This window comes from Ascaphus truei, chromosome 1 (genome assembly GCF_040206685.1).
Source record: "Ascaphus truei isolate aAscTru1 chromosome 1, aAscTru1.hap1, whole genome shotgun sequence".
Taxonomy (NCBI): Eukaryota; Metazoa; Chordata; class Amphibia; order Anura; family Ascaphidae; genus Ascaphus; species Ascaphus truei.
This window is the reverse complement of record NC_134483.1, coordinates 241585685-241611742: the sequence shown is the minus strand read 5'-3', so window position 1 is coordinate 241611742 and position 26058 is coordinate 241585685. Positions and strand designations below refer to the sequence as shown.

Below are 26058 nucleotides of genomic sequence, written 5' to 3'. Positions count from 1 at the left end.
GTGGACTGGGATTTAAATAGAAACAACATTGAAAATACTGTGGTACTCTCTTAAAAATAAATCCACTTCGTTGCACACCACCAAATGTGACCCAGTCACTAATCAGTGCCATATTATCCATTCCCGGTACACATCTGCCCATTTGGTTGTGACTATATCTATTGTATTGTCCAATCATTCTGTGCTTCTTACACTGGTATTTTTTCAACCAGTTTTGGTAAGAAGCATAGATGGCAGGTACTGTTCCCTAATATACAGTGATATGTTTTATGTAACCCCTTGATTAATAAAGTTATTTCTTTTCACATTATATTGATTATTTCTCACATTTAGTGGTGTGCAACAAAGTGCACAAGAGAGTACCATAGTATTTTCGTTTTGGTTTCTGTATAGGATAAGCTCCATTAACAATTAATTATCCTGTGTTTAGACTTACTTGTACATGATTTCATTTATTTTCTACTTATGGCTTCTTCAACTTTTCATATATGGTTTTTAGGTCAAGTAGTGAGTGGGTACAGAATCAGGAATGGCAAGTGGAAATTAATTGGTAGACAAAGCCCTCAGTTGCCGCAGGTATGTTAATTTCTTTTCCTTTTCACAGATAATTTAAAATACAATTCCTTGTACAGCAAGCCATGATAAGCATTATTTTGATTAAGTCTGAAGCTGCATATAATATCTTTGTAGAAGGCTGTCTTCATTATTTGAAATTGAAAGTCGATGCTTTAGTGAAAAACAAAGGGTTTTAGTCCAATCAAGTGCCGATTATGAACTACTGCACGGAAACCCCTATTCAAGTCGGTGGAAGTTTTCATTCGGTGGTCCTGAAATGGCACTTCTGCACTTTATTGAATAAGCCTCAAAGACTGTTATATAATAAAAAGTATATTTGGCAGAGTAGCAATGAAATTGGTTGTCCTTTAAAGGGAGAACTTTACTTAATTGTGTCTGGTGAAATTGGGTAACTTATTTTACACTTATTGTCCGCTACTTAACTGTGTCTAATGATGACTCCATAAACCATAATTACTTGCTTACAAATCATAAGGATGGAGGAGTAGGATCTTAAGCAGTCTCCTAATGAAAGCTATTGTATAAAAACGTTAAAAACCATCCATGGCACCTGGTAAGGATGGAAGTATTAGGAATATATAAAAGGATGATCACCCCCCCCCCCCCCCCCGCTCAAGCAGTGTAGCAGTTAGGGTGCACTAGGGTAAGTTACAGTAATAGTGAAAAGGTCCATCCATCCAAAGACTGAGAGAAAGGAGAAGACCCAATTAGACCCAACCACCGGTTGCTTCCGGACACCCAGGAGGCTGTTCTCTTTTCTCTCCGTTTTTGGAGGGATTAACTACTTCACTATAACTGGGAGGATTAAATATGTTTTTAAAATATATTTTTAAATATAATTATTCTTGTCGGAGTGTTTTTTTTTTTTTTTTAAAGGCACCATTCACCAAGATGAATCTGATTAAAATATATTCTTTTGAAATTATATCAGATCGCTGCACCAATCTTAGTCCTTTAATGTCTTTAAAATGATAATACCCCATATCTCTCGGTATGAACCTATAATGAATGCTAGGTTTGCCTATATAGTCACATATATACCAGAAGGAAACTTATTTCCAATATGGGCACTGTGTGGATGCCTGAGGTCTTCAGAGCCAGTCTCTCTTCTCTAGTGACCTTTTGTGTGTGCTCTATGGCAGGGGTGCTCTAGACCCCCCTAACAGGCCAGGTTTTAGGATATCCTAGCTTCAGCACGGGCTCAATTAGCGGCTAAGTCAAAGACTGAGCCTCTTATTGAGACACCTGTCCTGATGGAGGGACTGATTGAGCCACCTATGCTGAAGCAGGGGTATCCTGAAAACCTGACCTGTTGGGGGGTGGGAGGCATGAGGACTGGAGTTGAGGACCCCTGCCCTATGGGAGTAAGTATTAATAGCACATGTGTTTGTGGCTCCCCAGGTGACTGGTTACCTGTGACTTTAATCACTCTGATCGACCATCCGGATCCCTGACTTGTTAGCACTTTATGCGTAGGTTTTTAATGCAAAGGGTATTTCTGTGCTATGGGGCCACCAGCATCTTATTGGGAAATCGGACATTAAAGCCAATCCTAACTTCTCGTATCATCATCTTTGTATCTTGTTGACTGTGTTTTTTTTCTTTTTCAGGCATTTTATCCTGTGGAACACCCACTAGATGTTAGTTATGGGGATATTTTAGCAGCCAGGTGTCTATTCACTGGTAAAGGAAGAACGACTAAAACATATATTGGGTATGTTTATATTACTGGAACCAATTTCACTTTTCAGTAAGATAGTTTGTAAGGTTTAACCTACAGTGTAATGCACTATAATGAGAATGGTGCCATTTATTCCTTCACCCAACACGTCTACTAAAAATGATCACTATCTGGACAGAAATTAAGGTGAAGACATGTCTCCTGGTAATATGACTATTTGAAAGGAATGAAAAATAAAACATATAAAAATGGATTTCTGGCTATTTAAATGTTACATTTTTTGACCCTTTGGTGAAATGTGTATTTATGAATCTAAAACCAGAATAGAGTGAAATTGAGGAGCAATAATTAATTTAAGACTGTATTGCATTTACACTGCCATAGAGAAGCTATGGAGGTAGGAGCATGTAAGATCTCTGATGAAATACAGCACAACAGGGGCCGAGGAGATGACGGCACCAACCGAAGAGCACTCTGCACACACTAGCAGAGAGCCACTAGATCTAGCCTCCTCTCCAGCTTGCATGCAGCTGGAGCCAGTCCGGTTTAGAACTTTTGTGCGCTATGTTTTTGGTGAGGTGGTACCTGGAAAATGATGGAGACAATGTATTCCCCTTTCACATACAGTATATAACATCAAGTGCACCTCAATTACAGCAGCTTCATAGTTAACAAGTTCATGCTTAAACGTAGCAACCCCCCCCCCTCGTAATCAAGTATATATATATATATTTGACATTAGAATTTTTAAGATGTGCGTCTGTGTGTATATCTATCGATAGATAGATCTATCAAGCAGCACAAATTGCCGTTTTAACCACAGAACTGCTCATCTCCCAGCACTAATATTTTGGATTCAAAGAAATATCAATGAACATGTAATCTCTTTTGTAAACCCCATAAAATGGAAAGTCACTGCTGGTAGGCAAGTCTATTTTCCATTCAGGAATTTGTCCCGTGCCGGCACTATATCGTATGGCATTTCTTTCACTAATTCAAATCAGTGAGTTACCTATTTAACAGCAGCAAGCTTCCTGTATTTGAGTCGGCCGCTGCTCAGCATAAATATTTTTTTCCAGTTCTGTTACTTCCCTCTGAAGTTCATTATTTGCCCAAATACGTTCTCTAGCTCTCATGTTAGTAGCAGAAAATCAATGGCATTCAAATAGTTATTTCAAAGCTTTATGCCAGAAGCTTGTCTCTTGTGAGTATGGGTGAGTTTCTGAGCAGTGTATGTTTGTCTAGTTGTATGAAGAGAGGAAGCAATTAAACTGACAGCTATTGGACGCACACAGTGTGAACCAAAATGAATTTCACGGCATCAGTAGACAATGCATAGGTAGGTGACTGACTTCTGTGATCTCTCGGGGGCTCTCAATTTTCAATGCACGAAGAAACCAATTCTGTGTTTTGGAGCCATCCTTTTTCCTCTCCCTCGTATCATTGCCGTTGCCATGGTAAATAAGTGGATCTTCAGGAAAACCACTGGAAAAGACAGCACTGACGTATTTCTTTTTTTTTTTTCAAGCAAAGAAATTGTCCATCTCCGTATTTTCTTTTGCCGTCCTCCCGTTGACACATTGGAAACCCCACTTAGAAAATACAAGCAAGAGATTTGGATCAAAGGGTGCTTTGTAATGCGCTGCAGACCCGTGCCACTGTAGAGATGCTCTTATTGTATTAGATAGCGGTTTGTTTCAGTGTCTGCATATTGAGGCATATGTTATAGCTCACAAAATATTTGGCAAGCTGTTGGTCTTTCATTACCTATTGTGGATTTTTGTTATTGCCTTTTTGGCATCGCACATTTTCTAGTGTGACACATTTCTTACAGATTTGCTGTATCTCCATTATTAAGTAATGTTTGGATGAAACACAAATATCAGTCAGTGAAACACATTGGCATTTCTTTCCCACCCCCCCAAGAGCTCTGCAGGGCCACTACCAGAAAAGATAATAATAATAGCACATTCTTGTGTAGTGCTGCTAGTTTTACGTAGAGCTTTACTGAGACATTTTGCAGGCTTACAATCTATGTTTTTGGTGCCCGAGTCACAGGGAGATAAAGTGACTTGCCCAAGGTCACAAGGAGCCGACACCAGGAATTGAACCAGGCTCAAGCTCTCAGTGCCAGTCAGTGTCTTTACTTACTGAGCCACTCCCTCTCCTTGAGAGATTAACAGAACTAGATCTCCGGTTCACTAACTAGATCTCAGGTTCACTATCACATCTGGCTCAGGACCAGTTGGAAGATTTCAATTCATTTCCAGATTAAATAGCAGACACACAAGGAGAAATAGGGCTTTGTATGCATGCATGTTTGTCTTTATTTATCAAGCGCCCACAATGCACTCGGCACTTTACAAAGAGACAGTTCAGGACACTACAGTACAAGAAGTGCTACAAACAAAAATCAGACAATAGGAAAATTAATTCCTGCTCCAGAGAGCTTACAATCTAAGTGATTTGAAGCAAATGCTATGTGCCACACATCACATAGTTATTAATGAGCTGTCCTTGTGTCTTTCTTATGCTCCCTGTTGCATGCCAAGACATGTGTGAGTGTATATTCCCATTTGTGCATAACAAATGAATCAATCAACTTTTGCATAACGAGATTAGACGCAGTCTCTATGAGCTGGAGGAATCCGGTCTCCCTTTGTCCTGATATTCAGTACATTTTTAATGGAAATACAGAAGGAACTCCTTGCATCATTTAATATCGTCTTTTATGAGTATCTGACAACAAGAAAAGTTGGGTCAATTGGGGTTTAGTAGATGACCGTTTTAGTTGAATTGCGGGTTGCCGCGGTGATGTTCTCATAGGCGAAGCTAGTGTTTTTAAACCCTGTGAAATGTTGTTGAGGTCGACATGACATACAAGCAGAGTTATAGGCTGGAGTGCGAGTTTCATCTGGATCTCTACTGTCTAATCTGAAAAGTAATAAGGGGGTAATAAAGCCATGGGTGGGCAACTCCAGTCCTCAAGGGCCACTAACAGGTCGTTTTTTTGGAATATACCTGCTTCAGCACAGGTGGCACACTTTGAATGAGCCACTGATTGAGCCACCTGTGCGGAAACAGGGATATCCCGAAAACCTGACCTGTTGGTGGCCCTTGAGGACTGGAGTTGCCCACCCCTGAATTAAGCCCTTAGCTGAGCAGACAGCATTAATATAGAATGTGTCTCTTCCCTCTAGGAGTGAAAGATTTTACACAGGGCCCAGCAGAGTTTCTGTATCTCAACAGAAAACAGAAGTATCTTTATCCACCATCATTGCTGTAAACTGCAGAAAAAATATTGTTATTGTTTTACAAATGGTTCATAAGACATATGATTTTATTTTTAGAAATGGTTCATAAGAAATCTATGATTGATTTTCTTCTTGTCCTGATCACAGGGGTACATCCAATGATGAAATGTGCAATTTCTACATTATGTATTACATGGAGGCTGCGCACGCCAGTTCATACATGACCTGTGTACAGACAGGCGAACCTGAGCTATTTAAGAACATCCCTGAAATAGCAAATATTCCTATACTGGTGAGCCCTGATATGATGATGATGGCACATGGGCACCATCACCAAGGTGAGAAATATAATGTCATTTTTCTTTTTTTTCTTCTATTTTTCTTATTTGTCCTGTCTCTTTCTCTCTCTCATTCTCCCCCCCCCCCCCCCTTCTGTATAATTTTGCGATGTAAAAAGTCAGTCCCTTCTGTTATACACCACTATAGAGCAATGTTTTTAGTGTCAAAGCGCCAGACAGTGTGCACTGGGCTTTACAGAGATAAATTAAAGCAGTAATCCTGCTTTTTTTTTTTTTTAATGCATTACAGGTTTGAAGAAGAGGGTCTTCGAAGCTGAACTGTGTTAATGTCAGCTCCGTGGGACCATGTGTATATATACACTGGCGACACACTTTATTCGAGCTTGGCTAGTCCCACGAATTCGGGTATACCCGGTTGTATTGAGGTTTGTGACTGTTTTCTGCCCGAGTGCATTGAGTTATTTTCCAAGCAGGGATTGAAGCATTTTATTCCCGCTGGCTGCAATACTGCACAGTATATATATATATACTGCATTACAATTCATGAATTTATGCCATCTGGTAGACACGCGAAGCATTGCAGCCTATTAAATCCTAATCATTATCATTTAACAGATCAGCCGCCCATCAGCCAGGCATGAACCCAGGCAGGGAAGGCAAATGCAACGGGGCTTGTCAGAGGTGAGGAGTGGCGCATTCCAGGTATCTGCCAGGTACATACCGGGTATTTGCTCGAATAAAGTGTGTCGGTGCAGTATCAGAGAAAAAGAATCCCTAAATGATGCACTGTACTCTACTAATCAAAACAATAAATTTTTATTCAAAAATAGGTAAACAGTAGAAGTAATTAAAACCTAAAGGAGTGCGCTGTGAGAAACCAAATACAAGGGCTTCTCTGTTGTCAAATGGCATGGGTATATTAACCCTAAGGCCTGGGACATAGTGAATTATATCAGTGCGGAGGCGCGCTGAGGCTCAGGGAAAGCGGTGCTTTCCCTGGCCTTACACAGCGCTCCGTCCGTGGGCGTGTCTGGGGGCGGGCCAGTGACGTCACGGAGCTGGTTCACCCTCATTGGGCGAACCGCTCACGTGACCGGCCCTGCGCTCCGGCGAGCGCCAAATTTGAAATCTTCCTGAGACACGCTTCCCCAAACGTGCGGACGCGTGCGCGAGCCCCTGATAAAGCCGCTCTCATTGCGGCTGCAGGGGCTCAGTGCCGAGTGTGAGCGCGGCTCGGCACGGCTCAGTCTTGCTCACACCACTATGTCCCAGACCTAAGAAGCCAAATATGCTGGGTAAATCTTGCAGTAAATGCAAAGTGTAGAATTACACCCAAACGTTAGTACAGTGTATATGATGTTGCAAAGATAAACCCCTATGGGGCTAAAGTCTAGAGACAAAATAGAGGGTGATCCTGCTTAGTATAGCCGTTTATACTCAGTTGTGCTGTGTGATATCATATACATTATATCAGATGTATCACCGCACAAAGGATCGTCCAGATAATAAACAGTTAACAAAGGATGTAGTTAATAACACCAGAACACTGATTCATGAACTGTCAGTGATGTCCCAATTATAAAGGGTAGTACTCATATACCAGTTAATCCTTTCATAGGATATATCATGAAGGATCTACTCACAGAGCCATGTTGTGGGCAGTGCATGCAGACCCGCGTTCACTCGCTGTCACTGTCAATCGCAGCAGGACATATGTAACCCTCATAACCCTGTGTGTAACATAGGTGTTTGGTCTTTGTCTGCCATAGTACAGCTGTTTGAGCAAGATGTAACCATGATGTGGGCCACACACGTGGATCCCACTTGCTAGAGTGACATTTGACAACAGAGAAGCCCTTGTATTTGGTTTCTCACAGCGCACTCCTTTAGGTTTTAATTACTTCTAGTGTATTACTTCTAGTATGTCAGAACACAGAGGGTCCCGGAGATGAAATAAACACGGTTCAGCTGTGGAGACCCCCTGCTTTCTATGTATATATTAAAAAAAATGCATGTTCTGCTGATTAAAAGACCTATTACATGGGCTAGCCAACTTCAAATCTCAGATCACACCACTATTTGACAATATTAGCATTATCCTGGGCATGGAACCAATAGCGTTTAAGGACTGGAGCAAGGCAGGAATCACAAGGGTAAAAGACCTATGGGCAAACAAAGATATTAAAAAGTTCGAGACAGTAAAGAGAGAAAATGGCCTTCATGATTCGACCCTTTTTAGGTATCTTCAATTGAGGGATCACTTACAGAGGACAGGTCCATATAGTGACTTCACAGCATTTGAGGATTTGTGCCTTATAGGGGGGGACAAAAAAGGTCTGATCTCTAAAGCATACAGCATACTTGCAGAGGGTAAAACGGAACCGGAGATAAAACCCAAATTGATGACAAAGTGGGAGGAGGAGTTGGGAGAATAACTAGATCAGGAGCAGTGGGATAACATATTTTAAGGAAGAGCAAAGAGCTCCACATGTGTATTAATAAAAGAAAATGCATATAAAATGCTCCACCAATGGTACTACACCCCACTACGATTGTCCACATTTTTCAGAAACATGTCTCCACTGTGTACAAGGGGGTGTGGCCAGCAGGGATCGTTTGTACATATGTGGTGGACGTGCCCGAAGGTTACAAAGCTATGGAGGGCCACACATGATATGGCACAGACAATCCTTAGGTATACCTTCCCCCTAGACCCCTGGAAGGTACTGCTATGCAGGCCATTTGAAAACATGGAAAAAATTGACGACAAACTACTGACACACATATGTACAGCTGCCAGATGCGAAATAGCCAAAGCCTGGAATAAGGAACAGCAGCCGGCCATACACACTGTAAAAGCGAGATTATGGAGGATCTGTCTTATGGAAAAACTGACGGGGATACAAAACGACACAGTACAGAAATACTTAGAAGTCTGGGAACCGTGGAGAACTTATATAGGACATAGATATATTACTAAGGGAACTCTCCAAATCTGAAAAATACATAATAGAAGTGCCCTAAAAACACATGAGTTAAGGATGGGGGGTAGAGGGGGAAAAAAAAAAAAAAAAAACACATATCCCTTGCGGAAACCTTGGTGTAATATGTTTCGTATCAGTCTCGAACGCGGAGGAGGGCCTGGAGGGTATTTTGTACTCAATAGTCCACACAGGTACGTGTTCTGATATACTGTTATGTTAGTATAGACATACCCTGCATTAACATACGCAATGGGACCGGAGCATGTATGTAAAGCGAAAAAGTGCTTAAAGTGAAGCACTACCTTTTTCCCACATATCGATGCATATACTGTACTGCAATCGTCATATACGTGCATAACTGATGTGTAACAGGCTCTATAGTCTCCCCGCTTGCGCATAGCTTCGGTACAGGTAGGGAGACAGTATTGCTGTTCAGGACGTGCAGACAGGCGCATGCGTGAGCTGCCGTTTGCCTATTGAGCTAGATGTACTTACTCGTGAGTGTACTTAAAGTGAGTGTCCTTAAACCAGGGTATGCCTGTATTACTGTTATGGTACAACGACAAGTGGAAAACTATGGCTAAAGTAATGACATTCTTTTTTTGTCTTTTCCTTTTCCCTCTCCCAGTCTTTTTAAGTTAATTTATTGTACTAGTTATTTTATACGCTGTCCCAACAGTGATGTCATTATTGTCTCCCCACTAAATAATGTTATAGACCTGATACAAAGCTATGTAATTCAAAAGTAACATCCTCCCCTTTTTTTATGTTCTGTACCCCACTCCCCATTGGTCTAAACAAAAAATGCAAATAAAGAACAAGTTTACAAAAAAAAAAGACCTTTACAGGGCAGAATGACACAAATTAGTGCATAATGCATCAAAGTAAACCATTGAAAAATGTGTCCTTGCCCTAAGGAACTTACAATATAACCAATGTATTGGGAGACATACAGACAAAAGAACATCTTTATAGTTCTCACTCATTAGATTATTTGTTGGCTATTGGTTAAGAATTAGAATTTTTGAACATCGTTAAATTTTAAGAGCTATGAATTGCTTTTCAGATCATCACTTTGAAATACGCTGTATGTTTTCATAAGTGGGATTTGATGCTGCTTTTTAATCAGTGAACAGATTATGTAAATACCATGTAATGCACAATATATTTAGTACTCTACTTTTTACTGCTCACATCTCATTTAACATTTTTGTTAATAATTTTGATGAATGTTGTTTTTTTAGTTGTTATCAATTTAGAGCAGGGCTTTAATGTCTGAAGAAACAAATGGAGAAACGTTATATCAACGTCATATTTAATAGGTACAGAAATGTATACATGTCTGTACCCATTTGATAACTTCTCTCATAACTCCTATTATAACACACTGCATTTTATTTATTTATACAAATGTTTTACCAAGAAGTAATACATTGAGTTACCTCTCATTTTCAAGCATGTCCTGAGCACAGAGTTATAACAATACATGGTTACATTAAAAGAGCAGAGGTTATACAGTCAATTCACAGCCATTTCATGGACAGATAGTTGGAAAATTGGGTACAGGAGATAAAGGGCCGGTGAGTTTGATTGAAATAGAAAAGCTTTAACATCACCAAACGGCTCACACCCTTTAGTTGCCCTTTGGATGCACCAAAGGCTGTCCGCCGTTGGGGCAACGCAGATGTACACCGAAGGGGTTCAGATTGAATGCAGTTGCGAATTCAGAGTTCTTTGTCCTCCAGGTTCATTAACATTCCAGTGGGTGGGTTTGACGTTCCACAAAATACAAGCAAATGTTAACCTTTAACACGCTGGTCCTGTGTAGAGGGGAGCAGCTCTTGGGGAGCCCCATCAGGCGTTCGCCTTTGGGGCGACGCAGATGTACACTGAAAGGGTTCAGAATACTGTATTTAATTATGTAGGAGGACAAAAGTTTGACACCTAATATACAAATCATTTCAATTGGAATTACGATTTACAAACAAAATCTCAAAAGCTGCCCAAATTTTGAAATTCGTTTTTGCATTTAACACAGTAGATTAAAATGTATTTTAAAATGAATTGTAGGAGTGACTGCAGTAAAATGTAAGACTTTTGATAATGGTTTGTATACTGCAAGCATCATCCTTGGTTAATAAATGCTTATTAAAAATGGCCATATCTTTGTGGGGGGGGGCGGGGTTGCATTAACCACTTGACTGCTAAAGGGACAACTGACACATTCATGATTCACCACTATTCCAAAGGGCCTAACAACAGAAGTGCTCTGTTTTGCTGGAATGTGCTTCTAAAGCTAATTCGGTACCTGTCATTTCTGATGTTTCTGTTCTTTTCTTTCTCTTTCCAGAAATAATGGGACAAGAGGAAAAGTCAGTACTTCAGCAACCAAAAAGAGAAGAAGAAGAAGTGTTAGATCAGGGTATGTGATACTCGTGTTTGCATTATTCAGTTATGAAGAGGTCCTGCAGCCTGTAACGCGAAAATGTATTGCAGGTCTCGCGTTCTTATTTCTATACTGTGGTTTGCGGAATGGCAATTCAATAAATGTGTTGTACAAACTGTTTTTTTAGGATTCTTGATGGGGTTTAATGGTTTACAATAAAAAAATTTAAAAATGTACGGCATTTAACGGAGTGCAGGAGGAGAGTAAAATCTAAATACAGTGATCTTTAAAAATGTTTCAGTGAAAGGTAATTATTTTTAAACACTTTAATAGTTTATAATTATGCAGCTCTTGTGAGCTAGGCTATTAATAGGTATGATCTTATCTCTTCATACAGAGTATTTAACTTAATGTAACAATGACCTTTTAAAGGAGCAATCCTTCCTTCTATTTTTTTGTCTTCTTCACAGAATCGGAACCCAGGAATCGGATCCCCCTGAATTCCTGGTATATTTACCTGTCTGTGCCAGTATAATCTGTAAACTCAAAGATGAATGCCCGGCCACCCGATCTGAAGCTGCACCTCATGCTCTGATAACATGAGAGCTTCCTATTTTTCCCTGGGAGTAAGGCACAAAGAAAGCTAAATATCTCCGGAACCGCAGGGGCACCAGAGATCAAAAATAATATAAAATAATAAGTACAAAAAAGCATGGTTCAGTAAGAAAATGTTAAAAAAAAAAAAAAAAATTGAGGAGGATGGCTTGCTGTTTTAGGCAGGACATTGGATACATAAAATCTTTGGTGATTTAAAGATTGTATAGAAAGTATCTTAACAGAGTTGTTTTTTTTTTTTTTAAATAGTAAGGGGTAATTAATAAAACTCCCTTGCAGGTTAATGCACCCAATGTGATGTTAACGCCCATTCAAGTCAATAGGATTTGATGCTGGGTCGGGTTCCATCTGAGTTATACAACAGACTCTGTCCCTGGAGGAAGGTTGCACATAATAGTGGGCACGCTTGCTCAGGACTTCATTTTAAACATTGTGTATTTTTGAACCATATTGATGTTAGTCCAATCTTGGCCCATTTGTAAAACCTCTTACTTATGGATATGTTACAAATACATTATTTTGTTCTTATGTAGCCACATGAAAGTATGGTACCTGTACACCTTCAGTTTGTTATGCTCTCAAATGTAGCCGCAAGCACCAAATTTCCCATTTGACTGCTAGGTTCTTCTCTTTGTGTTCTCTGAATCTCACACCAAGGCTTAGGCTAAGGCCCCGGTCACGGCGCTGTAATGCGCGCCCGCGCTTTTGGCTGCGCGTTCCGGCGATTCCCCGGTCTGCAGCTCACTGCAGGAGCAGAGGGGGGGCATGGCGGAGGAGTGACGGGGCGCGGCCATGACGTCACCCGGCAAGTTCGTCCTCATTGGCTGAACCGCCGGGGGGTGTGCCTAGCCGCTCGACGCGAGTTCCTGCTCTCAATTCTATTGAGGGCAGGAGTAGCTCTCGCGCGAGCGCTGCGGCCCCCCCTCGCAGCGGGCCCGGCGCCATTGCGGGGAGGGTGGCGGACGCTGTAGCATGCAGCGGGGGCAAGGCCTAAGAAACCTCTTTATCGTGCTAGCTTGCAAAGAGAAACACCCCCATTTGCATGCTAATTTGCACATTCCACAACTGAAAGAGTGTTTAAAGATTGCAAAGCTCACATTAAGCATTCTGTCCAACTCCTATTCTTAAATAAGTGCCCATGGCCTAAATTTATCCATAGTTAAGATGGTGATATGCCATAGAGTTTAAAAGTCAGCAGTAACAGTTAGAAAATGAAAATCCATGTTTGTTTCATTAACAAACTTTTCATTTCATACTTTTAGACTGGTAACTTTTTTCAATCATGCTTTGCTGGAAGCAAAGAGAAATGCAAAGAGAATGTATTTCTGCATTATTAATGCACAAGCCCTGTTTTAAATGTTTTAATGAGTCCATTTGGACAGGGCCGTCTTAACAGCATTATAGGCCCCCGGGCAAAGCAGTGCACTGGGCCCTGTCAACTCTCCGCTACAAGTCGTAATTTTTCTCCTTCTATCGAGTTACCCGGAGATTTGAATGTTGAAACGGGTGATCGGAAAATTGGTGTTAAATTCTGGTCTGTGCATAGATTAGCATGGGGCCCCTATGCTCGTGGGGCCCCTATGCTCGTGGGGCCCTGAGCAACAACCCAGCGTGCCCATGCGTTAAGATGGCATTGCATTTGGATGCTGTCAAAAGAAACATATATCTGTAATCATTTGTCTTGAAGTTTCTTGATTGTTTGTGTATGTAGATTTGCCAAAATCTGTCTATGAATTGGCATATGTAGCAAAAACAGTTTTAAAACATTTATGTCTTAACACTAAGTGTAGAGTTGATACGGACATCAAATGCAGAAACCCTGCTACCTCCCAAACTGACTTGCATTTTATTAGTGGACTTTTAAGTTTCCCAAGTCTTTTAACAAAGGAGTAATTTAGTTGCATCTTTTGATCAAAAAATTATTTAAGGCGGATAACCCCCTCGAGGTAAACTTCACTTAAGCATGTACCTACAGTAAATGTATAATATTTCTTATTGTCCTATGGACTAAACATCTTCAGTATTTCAAGAGAGGGTAGTAGGCTGGGACCGAATATGAACAGACCTGTTCTTCTGCATCATGTATTTTCTCAGAATGTGCTGTAATAACCCTAATTAGTGTAATGTATATTTTGGATACATTATTAAGAGAGGTAGAAGAAGGAGTTGGTTCAGGTAATGCCAGCTGTGTATACAGAGGTAGCAAGACATACTGTCCCCGGCACCGCAGACAAACGAGCAAAAATTTGAGCCGAGTGTCGATTGCGGCCCGGGAGGATTAACCTTGTGGGGGTCCATGCTTCTGAATGGGACCCCTACATCATTTATCCTCCACTTGATCGCGCTGGCAGTTCCATAGCCCCAATTCCTAATCTCCATTCGCTCCTGTCCAACTCCCTTGGGCTATGCTCCCATTTGTCTGACACTGTCCAACCCCCTTGGTGACATAGATGACCGAATATGGGTATCTACTTCAAGAGGGGGAATACTATAGGACCCTATTTGATCATCTACGTCATCAAGGGTGTTGTACAGTTTAAAATGTCCTGTCCAAGCCCCTTGATGAGGATTTCGTCATGAGGTATTCTCCTAGTTATTATTTTTCATTTTATAGGTGTCACTCGCATGTTTCGTAATACCGGTTGTCATCTGTTCCAGACAGAATATCACAAGCTGGGGGGAAACTGAGAAAAATAGATTTTGACTATAAGGAAATGAGAACACGAAGTCCTCTTTGTAAGACGTGGCTCCAATTGTTAAATACATTATCGCCCAGATGTACATAGATAACTTGCAGATTTAATTTGACACAATTGTACTTTAACCCAATACTGAAAATCATCCGTGCTGATGGCGTGATAGATTAGGACATGTGCATTGACAAGCTACGCTCAGAGAGTCCATGATTGAAAGTTTTGCAGATGGCACTTATGTTACCATTGGATTTTTGTTTCCCTTTTTTTAGTAATTTGTCATTGCTATTACACAACACTTTACCTGTACGTGCGGTGACTGGTTAGGGATGTTCCGGTTTGGTGCTCAGTCATTTAGGGTATCTATTTAGTGATTTGTTACATTGGGGCTCAGCTTTACTACTAAGGGGTATCTTTGCACTTTTTTTTTTTTTTTTTTTTTATGATATTTTTAGATACTGTCTTTTTATATGGATAAATAAATATATTGTGATTGATTTAGTGCCACTTGTTTGGACGTTTTCTACTTCCTGGCTTTGGGAGGTTTTTCTGGTGATTTAATACATAATATAATAGTAATAATATTAGTTACTTAGATAATGTGAACTGTCTACACATTTTTGTATAGAGAATTTTGCAGTAACAATGAGGAGTTCCAGCCCTAAATATTTTGCACGTTTACAGTCAAACGTCGTAATTTTCAGCTCCAGAGACCTCCTGAATCTGAGACTTTTGATATTAGTGTAGCGGCTACGTCAGAAAATCATGCTCGTTGAACAAGTGGAGAATGTGATCTGCACTGATCAGGAACTGGACAGGGATGCCTCCTCCCCTACAGGTCTGTCACCCGTGACTGAGCGATCACTTCTCCGAAGCGTTCACGTGATCAGAGTGCGGGGCGAAGGGGAGGGGGCTGTGGCACTAAAAATGATTAAATCTCCCTCAAGGGAGGCAAAATGTCTGCCATATCTCGGCCAATAGGATGCTGCAACATCATAGTTTGTGGCTTTCTCACTGAATGTCCATTTATGTCCCCAGGGGGCTATAATAGTGTGGTTTAGCCCTGGAAGATCTCCCTCTCCCCCCGTTCCAATCCTGTAATATATATATATATATATATATATATATATATATATATATATATATATATATATATATATATATATATATATATATTAAACAGTGGTTGATAAACCACCAAAAAATCTACTCGGCCAATAAAAAAATCTACTCGCCACCTAGTACTACACGTGTGCTGCTTGGGCCAATAGGAGCTCGCCACGATGTTAAATCCACTCGCCCGGGGCGTGCAAATGTATAGGTTTGTCGAACACTATATATATATATATATATATATATATATATATATATATATATATACAGTGCTCGACAAACCCACTCGCCAGCTGCGATCGGATATTGGCTCGTGGTCAGTAACCTTTCCCGTGCTCTATAAAAAAAAAAATCCCCTGCTCGAAAAAAAAAAAAAAAAAAACGGAAAAAAAAAAAATCAGCGCTGATTGGCTGTGACGCGGGATGGAGTTGCCAGGACTTCAAACCGCCCTTTCTGCACGGGTAAGTAATGGGGGAGGGGTGGCGGGGGGCGTGCATGCGTGTCTCCTCCTCCTCCTCCTCCTTAGTATCCTCTTGTATAATTGTGTCAGCTCCTGTAACTTACAAGACCTGCACTGATCCGGTCATGGAGGAGTTTGGACAGATGCTTGAGGTGGGGGGAATTTAATACACTTTAAATATTTATATATACACTGATACATCTTTCCCCCTCTCTCCGGGACGTAACATACTGTAGTAGCCGGGGTGTTTCACTCTCCACCCCCCCTCCGGTGCTCCCGCTGCCCGGGCGGGTCGGACCATACTCTAATAGGCCGGGGTGCTTCTCTCTCCCCCCCCTCCCTCCGGTGCTACCGCTGCCCGCGCGGGTCTGAAGATGTTGCAGTAGTCGGTGTTTCTCCCTCCCCCCTCTCTCCGGTGCTACCGCTGCCCGCGCGGGTCTGAAGATGTTGCAGTAGTCCGTGTTTCTCCCTCCCCCCTCCCTCCGGTGCTACCGCTGCCCGCGCGAGTCTGAAGATGTTGCAGTAGCCAGGGTGTTTCTCTCCCCTCTGTGCTCCCGCTGCTTGACCGGGGCGGCAGGAAGTAGCAGGGTGTTTCTCCTCTCTCCCCTCCGCGCACGTCCCTTCCCGTGTGTGTGTGTGTGTGGGTATGAGAGTGAGATTGAGTGTGTGTGTGTGTGTGTGTATAACATTGCGGGAATGAGGTACCTGGACATTGAGGGACTGCGGATCAGGTAAGATCCCAGGTGGGATTGCTGCTTTAGATATTGTGAAGCGGGGGCGTCCAGACACTGGTTAAGGGGTGCAGGAAACTAGTCATTCACATCTGGCTTTTTTTTCTAGATCCGACATTTACACACACACACACACACACACACACACACACACACACACACACACACACACACACACACACACACACACACACACACACACGTAACAAGGACTAATTGTAGTATAATGTAATACAATATATAAACTTATGTCAAAAACTAATGTTCTTACTAGGAATTTACTCAATTTATTTTATTTATGTATTTTTTTAAAGCGGGGGCGGGACTAGGGGCGGGGTTGGGGGCGGGACTAGGGGCGGTATTAGGTGGCGAGTAGATTTTTTGGTTCGGCGAGTAGATTTTTGGGTGATTTGTCAAGCACTGTATATATATATATATATATAGAGAGAGAGAGAGAGAGAGACAGAGACAGAGGGGCTTATGCAGAGAGCATCGTTATTTCGAAATTCGCCATTTTTTGTACAATTTCGCGCAGAAACCGGCAGAAAATGGCGAGTTACGAAAAACGCGCCATTTTGTTTTTTCTATTACTAAAACTCGCCTCGCGGCTGGCGAGAACCTCCATCTCGCCATTTTTAAAACTCTCCGAATGCAGAGAGGTGCGAACGGCATGTAGCGGCTGTTCGCGCCAAGAAAATGGCGCGATTCTCGCATTTTTGCCGCGCCAGGAAAAGATGGCAAGATGGCGCTCGCCGCCTATAGTAAAGGGGGGAAAAAAGGCGCAAATTTGTTTTTACACATTTCTGAAGCGCGCATCTCGCCAATTTAAACTCGCCACACGCATCCATGTTAAACATAGCAGAATTCGCACTTTTCTGCATATGGAGAATAAAACTCTCCAAAAAATCTACTTTTTATGAAATTCGCCACTTTTAAAATTCTATGCTCTCTGCATGAGGCCCAGAGAGAGACAGAGAGAGATTTATTAAAATGGAGGTTAGTTAGGATGAATTTGCTTCTTTAAGCAGAAAACACCGTTGTTTGTGTTGGCACACAGACTTCTGTATCTTTCTCATTGATCACTTTTAATTACATTTAGCTTAACATGATTGGAGAATTGTTGCTTACTTGCATTTAGACACTCAATGCTAAATGTCACTCAGCATTTCACATCTTCAAACAGCGGCTTTGTTGTATTGTCATGGGAATTTAGCAGCGTATGCTGACCTTTCATATGAAAGATTTATTATGCAGAGGCAATCCAGGGATGACTTTGAACAGATAGAAGGAAACATATATTAAACCAGTTTTGTCTTGCGACTACTGATACCTGAATATTAATAAACAGTGCAAATTACAGGCTGATTTGATTGTCATCGCTGCATCTTTTTAATTAATAGCTCTCTGGCCCAGATCCACAAAGCTACGTTAGGTCACTTAGCATGGCATTAACCTAACGTATCTTCAAAGCACAATAACATAACGGTAAGCCATGTTTTCTCTCACAAAGAGCAAAGTGTTAACTATAACGGATGTCGGTGATAATGACAGCAAAGGAGATGCAAAAGAGGCATTATCATAACATTGCAGATCCACAAAAGTCCATGAAGGTTAATGCGGGGACTTAACATTACTTTATGTAATGCATATCTAAACTTGGCTGGTATTCCTATCCAGACTCTGAAATAGAGCTTTTGCCACAGTTAGGCATAATTAAATAACAGCATATTTCCTTCTCTCCTTTCTCTCTCCACTTCACTGGAAGCCTTACAGGAGCAACAAAGACTGGCATAACGTCACGTTATTGGAGGGCAACGCAACTTAATGCTACAATAATGTGACGCCCAACATCTACATATTGGGCATCAGTGAAATACATTGAACTGGCAACGGCTTCTTCAATTCCGGCGAGCACACTGTGTATTATTCTGGCAATGACACCACCAGACGGCGAGGAGTGGGCTTTATTGTGAAAAAGAAAATTGCCAAAGGCATCGAGAGTTATCAGACTCGGTGACCGAATAATGGCCATCCAAATCAGAGGGAAACCTCGTGACATCACGGTTCTGAAAATATACTCCCCAACAGCAGACGCACCTGAAGAGGAAGTGGAAGAATTCTATGGCGAATTTCAGGATGCCCTAAGCCAGACACCCAATAAGGACCTTATCTACATTATTGGTGATTTCAACTCCAAAGTGGGAACTATGGCAGAACCCGAAATCTTTGGAAGATTCGGTTTAGGAGTACGGAACGAGGCAGGAGACCGACTCGTTCAATTCTGTCAAGAACATCGGCTAACGATCACCAAGACTTGGTTCGGACAACCCAAACGGCGGCTGTACACCTGGACATCACTAAGTGGAGAACACAGAAACCAAATCGACTACATCCTGTGTCAAAAGAAGTGGCAGAGCCCGATCTTGGCTATGAAGACATACCTTGGTGCTGATTGCGGATCAGATCACCAACTGCTGGTAGCTACAGTCAAACTCAGATTCTGCAACACCAAACCAACGGCAGCCGCAAAGAAATTCGACACAGACATAATCAGCCCCAGCTATGCAGTCGAAGTAAATAACAGATTCGACCTCCTCGCTACAGAAGAAAGGCACCCCGAGATGTAGGAAGAAGTGAAAGCATGCGTTATCGAAACAGCCTTAGAACATGTCCCGTACAAGAAACCATCTAAATCAGCCCAGTGGATTTCTGATTCGACCATCAGCATCGCAGAAGAGAGAAGGAAGGCCAAAGCTACTGGGAACAGAGAAGATTTTAGAAGGCTGAATGCAGAATTCCAAAGAGAGGCCAGAAAAGACAAAGAGAACTACTGGAATGGATAGTGTCAGAAGATGGAGGAAGCAAGCAGGAAAGGTCATACGCGAGAACTCTACACACACGTGAAGAGGGCACGGTCAACATTCAAGACTCGGAGGGCAATGGCCAGGAATTGCATGGCCAGGAATTGCATGACCAGCAAGCAATATGTGATCGGTGGAAAGAATACACAGAAAGGTTGTACGAAAGAGAACATCAGAACCATCTGGCGGAGGAGAATGAGACTGGAACTGGAGCCAGATATTCTGGAGGAAGAAGTCGTATGGGCAATAAAGCAATTAGCCAACCGAAAAGCCCCAGGAATCGACGGCATACCAGCAGAATTGCTCAAGCTCATACCAGTGGCAGCATTAACAGCGTTATGTCAACATATATGGAGCACGTGTGAGTGGCCAAAAGAATGGAAAAGAGCAGTATTCATCCCAATTTCGAAGAAGGGAGATACTAAGGATTGCTCGAATTATCGCACCATAGCCTTGATACCACACGCAAGCAAAATCCTTCTGAAGATTATCTAACAGCACTTGCGTACAACAGTAGATGGAGAAATGCCAGAGGAGCAAGCTGGCTTCAGGAAAGGCAGAGGCACTCGTAATCACATTGCCAACTTTCGATGGATTATGGAAAAAAACCAGGGAGTATCAAAAAGATCTCTACATGTGTTTCATTGATTTTTATTCGAAGGCATTTGATTTAATTGAGCACAACAAGCTCTGGACCTGCTTGAAGGAAATGGGCACACCACCACACCTGACCTTACTCATAAGATCCCTCTATCAAGACCAAGAAGCTACAGTCCGAACGCCATAAGGAGACACGGATTGGTTCAAGATCGGAAAGGGCACAGGCCAAGAATACATCCTATCACCAGCAGCTTTCAACATGTATACAGAAGCTGTCATGCGGTGAGCAGGCCTGAATGAGCCCAAGATTGGCGTGAAAATAGGCGGCAGAAACATCAACTACCTTTGATATGCCGACGATACCACCCTGGTGGCTGAAAACAAGAAGGATCTCGAACATCTGATTATGTAAGTCAAAGAAGAAAGGGAGAAGGTTGGACTAAGCTTGAACATTAAGAAGACAAAGATCATGACAATAGCAAACAATGTGAACGTTAATATCAAGATCAACAATGAAAAAATTTAAGTGGTTAAAGATTTAATCTTTCTCGGCTGCAAAATTGATTGCGATGGCGACTGCACCCCTGAGATCAAGAAACGGCTGACACTTGGAAGAAATGTGATGGTCAGTATGAACAACATCTGGAAGAGTAAAGACGTCAGCCTGGCAACCAAATGCAAATTGGTCAGTGCGATCATTTTCCCAATATCAACATATGGCTGTGAAACCTGGACTCTGAGAAAGGCAGACAGGCGAAAGATCGATGCATTTGAACTGTGGTGCTGGAGACGTCTGCTATGCATTCCGTGGACAGCCAGAATAACGAACCAAGCAGTCCTGGAACGGATCAAACTGAAAATCTCACTGGAGGCCAAAATAACAAAGCAAAAGCTCTCCCACTTTGGTCACATCATGTGAAGCAAGTCGCTTGAGAAGGACGTCATGCTTGGAATGATCGGTGGCAAAAGAAGAAAAGGCCGTCCAAGAACTCGCTGGCTAGATACCATCAAGAAAGATACTGGACTGAACATAGCAGAATTGAACGAAGCCGTGTAAGATCGGAAAACATGGAGAATACTGATCCATAGAGTGGCCGAGAGTTGTACTCGACTGAACGGATAAGATGATGATGATGATGAATGTGATGTTGAACCTATGTACTGTAAATGAGATGTAGCTCTGGCATTTTTTGTGCATATAAGGATTGGATCAGTGAGTAAATGCACTGAGTTTGAATCGGAACCTGGTTTAATTCCCTGTGTCAGCTCCTTGTGACCTTGGGCAAGTCACTTTATCTCCCTGTGCCTCAAGCACCAGAATCATAGATTGTAAACTCATCTGGGCAGAGACTGCGTCTGTAAAATTCCTATGTGCTGTGTATCGCACACTATACTGTAATTGTGAAGCGCTTTTAGTCCCATTGGGAGAAAAGTGCTATATGAAATAAAGTTGTTATTATTATTACTGTATTATAATTAGCTTTGAGTATTTCATGTTCTCAGGGAACATAACGTCTATTTCTGTTTTAGATAACCTCACATTATGAGCCCCGATTTTAACAGAGCTTTGTGAATCTAGCCCTCTATCTTTCATGCTAAATAAAGATTGCATTAATCATTCCTTTATACGCTGAAAAGTTCAGTCCAAACGTGTCATATGCATGGCAGTGATTAAGTTTGATAGAAAATACATACTCCTGCTCTCTATTTGCTTGTTTATACGATGACACATACTAATCTTGTTAGCATAAAGCAATGCTATTTACGAGTCCTCATTTTTTTAATCAGTGTCCCTTAGCCTTTTGAAGGATATTGATACAATCTCTAATGCATATAAACACCTTGATTTAAAATGTTGCACAGCATTCCCTATTAAGGCAGATTAGCTTTGTTATTCACATGTTACTGTTTGTATTCCTGTGGAATACCAGTAGAACCTTGTTGTACACTGTTCATGTCAGATCATACATGTTATAGGAATTGTGCAATACAGCTTCAGTAATAGAAGATAAATATATGTATTTCATTTAGAAGGGTTTATTTTAAGAAGTGAGGGGAGGATGGCAATGTGGACATTAACCTCACAAGCATTCAAGGGCTGCCTGGTTCTTGCAGGTTTACCATTATAACTGGATAGCTTTGTACATTGCTGTGTTAGGCCTCGTCCATCGTGATCGCGACCAAGTGCGCGGCGCCAACAAGAGACTGCTAGAGAAGAACAAGAAATGTGTGTGTTCATGCGACGGCCGCATCACATGACTTTTTTTTTTGTTTTTAAACCAATCAGAGCGCAGCTACACGAATCACCACTTTTCTGCCTGGTTACTGCCCATTCATAAGTTTTTGTGCTATACTAAAATGGATTCTACCATAGAACAATGTTAATGTTGTTAAAGCTGTAACTGGAAGCGGTGTCTAATTTCAGAGCCTGTTTGTTTTGCATCTGAGATCTGCTTACACTGTGTTTATAAGTAGAATGGAAAAAATATCCTGGCGCTTGATGAAAATATTTAAGTGATATGGTGATATCCAAATGTAAAATAAATGGCAGTTCTAAAACCCAGTAAATGGAATTAACCTCTACATTCCAAGTTATAAATGGTGTGAAAAGAACTAGGGCAGCGCTCAAAATATTAAAATGAATAAAGTGCACATTTTGTACACAATGCAATAGAGTGCATACATACAGTAAAATGGTGATATGTATGTACAGTAGCACCTGTTCCCCCACTCTTAGTGAGATCATCCAGCTACCTGTGTTTCTGGTGCGGTGCATACCTGTGAGGCTGGAAAAGTAGGCTCTGATTACTCCGCGGTGGTGTGGGCAGACATCAGGACAGGTTTTCAGGGTGGTTCATCTCTGGTTACACTTCCTCCAGCCAGCTAGGATCCTGAGATGACCAGGATGGTCCATGCTGGCAATTCCTCACCTCGTTTCGCCCGTCGGCTTCATCTGGAGTTCCTCATTGGCTGCCATAACTTATTTTTATACACTAACTGATAGCAACTTAATTGAACCTATCTACATTTATTAGGTCTAAAGTAGTTTAATATTTAAATAATTGCCTCAAATAAATTATTCATGCCTGTACTGGTGATATTGGTGTCCCTTATTAATGCATATACCATCGATATTTTCTGTATAGATTCAATGTTAAAACACAATTGAACAACATTTTTCACAATTGAACAACAATTTATTATTAGGATTTCAGCTAAAAGGTATGAATTCCAAAAGACAATATATGTACCCCCAATATTATAAAAAATGCAGAAAACATCAATCAATTATACATGCACTTAGCTAAAAAGATAATAAAGATTATTACAATTTAATATAACATAATTGAATTGATTATACATACTATTCATATAATATTGGCTAGAATAATTAAACAATGTGACAATACAATATTAACACATCGTTTAATACACAATACGTCCATATACATAACAAAATGACTCATCATATAAAATAGGATTAAAAGAGAGAGATAAAAAACAGGCACAGCTAAACCCCGTTATAGCGCGGTCCTCGGGAGCCACCCGTTCCGACCGCGCTATAACCTGGGGTCGTGCTAATTTTAAAAAAAATTTTTTTTAAATGGCCGTGCCTTTTCGGGGGGAGGAAGAGGTGTAGTGTCTTTAACGTGACACTTTTAGGGTCCAGCTCTACTATAACACATTACCCCCCATGTGTTTCCTTCAAATAAAGTTAGGCTAAGGCGGTATCTCCGCTGCAACGCGCGCCCGCGAGATTGGCGGCGCGTGCAGCCGATTCCCTGGTCTGCAGCTCACTGCAGGAAGAGAGACTGGGAGGGGGCGTGGCGGGGGAGTGACGGGGGCGCGGCCATGACGTCACCCGGCAGGTTCGCCCTCATTGGCTGAACCGCCGGGGGGCGTGCCGTATCGCTCGACGCGAGTCCTGCTCTCAATTCTATTGAGAGCAGGAGCAACTCTCGCCCCAGTGCTGCGGCCCCCCCTCGCAGCGGGCCCGGCGCCATTGAGGGGAGGGCTCTCGTCCGTGCAGCGTCCGCCAGAGCGGATGCTGTAGTAGGCAGCGGGGTCAAGGCCTTAGGTATCCCTTCATTCTGCTAGAGTGCAACTAATAAGGGACTGCTGTGACCTCTGTCACTTTTTTCTCGCTAATTACACCTTTATACCAGGATCATTTTACTGAGCCAAACGAGTTAACTAAATAAATTGTAAATTTATTCACAGGCAAAGGCAAACACACAATGTTACACAATTTACAGCAAAAGGGCACACTTACTTGGGCATTGGGGGTTGAAAACAAACTATACTTTCCTTACCCTTAAGTCTTAGAACAGAAATCACCATGCCGTTCCAAACGTCCCAGCTCCCTCTCACTCTCCAAAGGGCTGAAGTTCACTTACTGCTTAGAGTCTTAGAAAACTTTAAAGAGCCTTAGAAATCTGGAAAACTTAAAACTAACATAGAAGACCCTTAAAGGGCAAATCTGAGCTGCGTAAGGGTTTTTAAAACCTCTCCGGTTCGTTCACAGAAAACCTACAGCTCAAGCAAAAAGCCTGAGAAATTTCTCAGCAGCTAATCAGACCCGGGCTCATCTGGCTGATGATGTCAGAGAAAGGGACATGGCTTTCTTCAGAGCAGGCTCCGCAGAGTCTGCCAGAATCCATATGGCTGTTGGGCCCGTTTCCCCTGTCCCTCCTTGCTACCAAATAGTCTTGACACGTCCATATGCTGGATTGCTTTTGAAGCTAGAAGGCGGGGTAGACATTAACATTAGGTCTACTATGCATGGATTTTTATACATACAGTAAAACACCCTCTGAACCTTACTTTAATAAAGTATAAAACTTATACTTTTATGCTGCTAAAATGTCTAAGTCTTTTTGTTGATGAGGAATAGAATGAGAACTTGTACTTTTTATTCCCACTAGCCATATGCCTCAAACTCAGCAAAACCTGACTTTTAGACTCTAACAAAACCTTAACAAAAGTCTTATATATAACTGGAGCACCCCCTGAACCCCTATACTGGTCTCAGGGTGATCTGGGAATCCCTCCTAATACTAGGGACCCCTTAACTGTTTCAGGGACACCTCACATCCCTGTGCCCCTTTTACCTTTTTTGTTGTTGTGCGGAAGCAGGAAACTTGGTGTAACTGTTTTCAAGGGAGGATTTTGACCAGAGGTCTGTGCCTATATAACCCCAAAAAAAACTTGAAACTCAGCCTGTGAATCTCCACTGGTTAGCACTCCTGAAAAGGTAGAACACATCAATTCTTTATCGTTGCTCAATCGCATACATTTCATGTACAACCCATGGGTCCAAGAGCTGACACTCTAAACCCACAAATATGGTTCAGAGATAATACCTTTATTGATGGCCTGGTTACCCCTTCACCGTCACAGCCAGGCAGGTATCCTAAGTAAACCAACAACTCATAACACTTTGGGGTAGCGTTACCTCACACTTTGGGTGGGATTGTTCTGCGGACACCGGGTGTTTAGGGGCCCAGGGCACCCTCAGTACTTTGGGGGATCACCAAGTGTTGGGTCATTGGGTATGCACCATGGGTACCAGGGGTACTGTTATTATATGTGTTCAATATATCTTATTGTGTGTGTACAGTAAAGATCCGTTATATACATTGTGTGTGTATTATTACTAAGTGGTTATTGAGTCCTATGTGGGACCATCCCGCCCTGCTGGGATCCCTCCTAGGTGGAGGCATTGCACCGAACAGAGAGAGTGAGCGTGAGCTCACCCCAGGCTCCCAGTGGTGGAGGCTTAGGCCTCCTGTGAGCAACAAGTA

At 41.9% G+C, this 26058-nt stretch overlaps 1 protein-coding gene across 1 annotated transcript in view; it reads left to right on the top strand.

Annotated features, from left to right (window-relative positions):
• The window catches only part of PAM (peptidylglycine alpha-amidating monooxygenase), a 201422-nt gene that overhangs the window by 98590 nt on the left and 76774 nt on the right, over nt 1–26058 (top strand). The window contains exons 12-15 of the mRNA XM_075599016.1: nt 500–576; nt 2187–2290; nt 5659–5849; nt 11145–11216. Coding sequence (XP_075455131.1) covers nt 500–576; nt 2187–2290; nt 5659–5849; nt 11145–11216 — 444 coding nt within the window. The remainder of the gene's footprint in view (nt 1–499; nt 577–2186; nt 2291–5658; nt 5850–11144; nt 11217–26058) is intronic.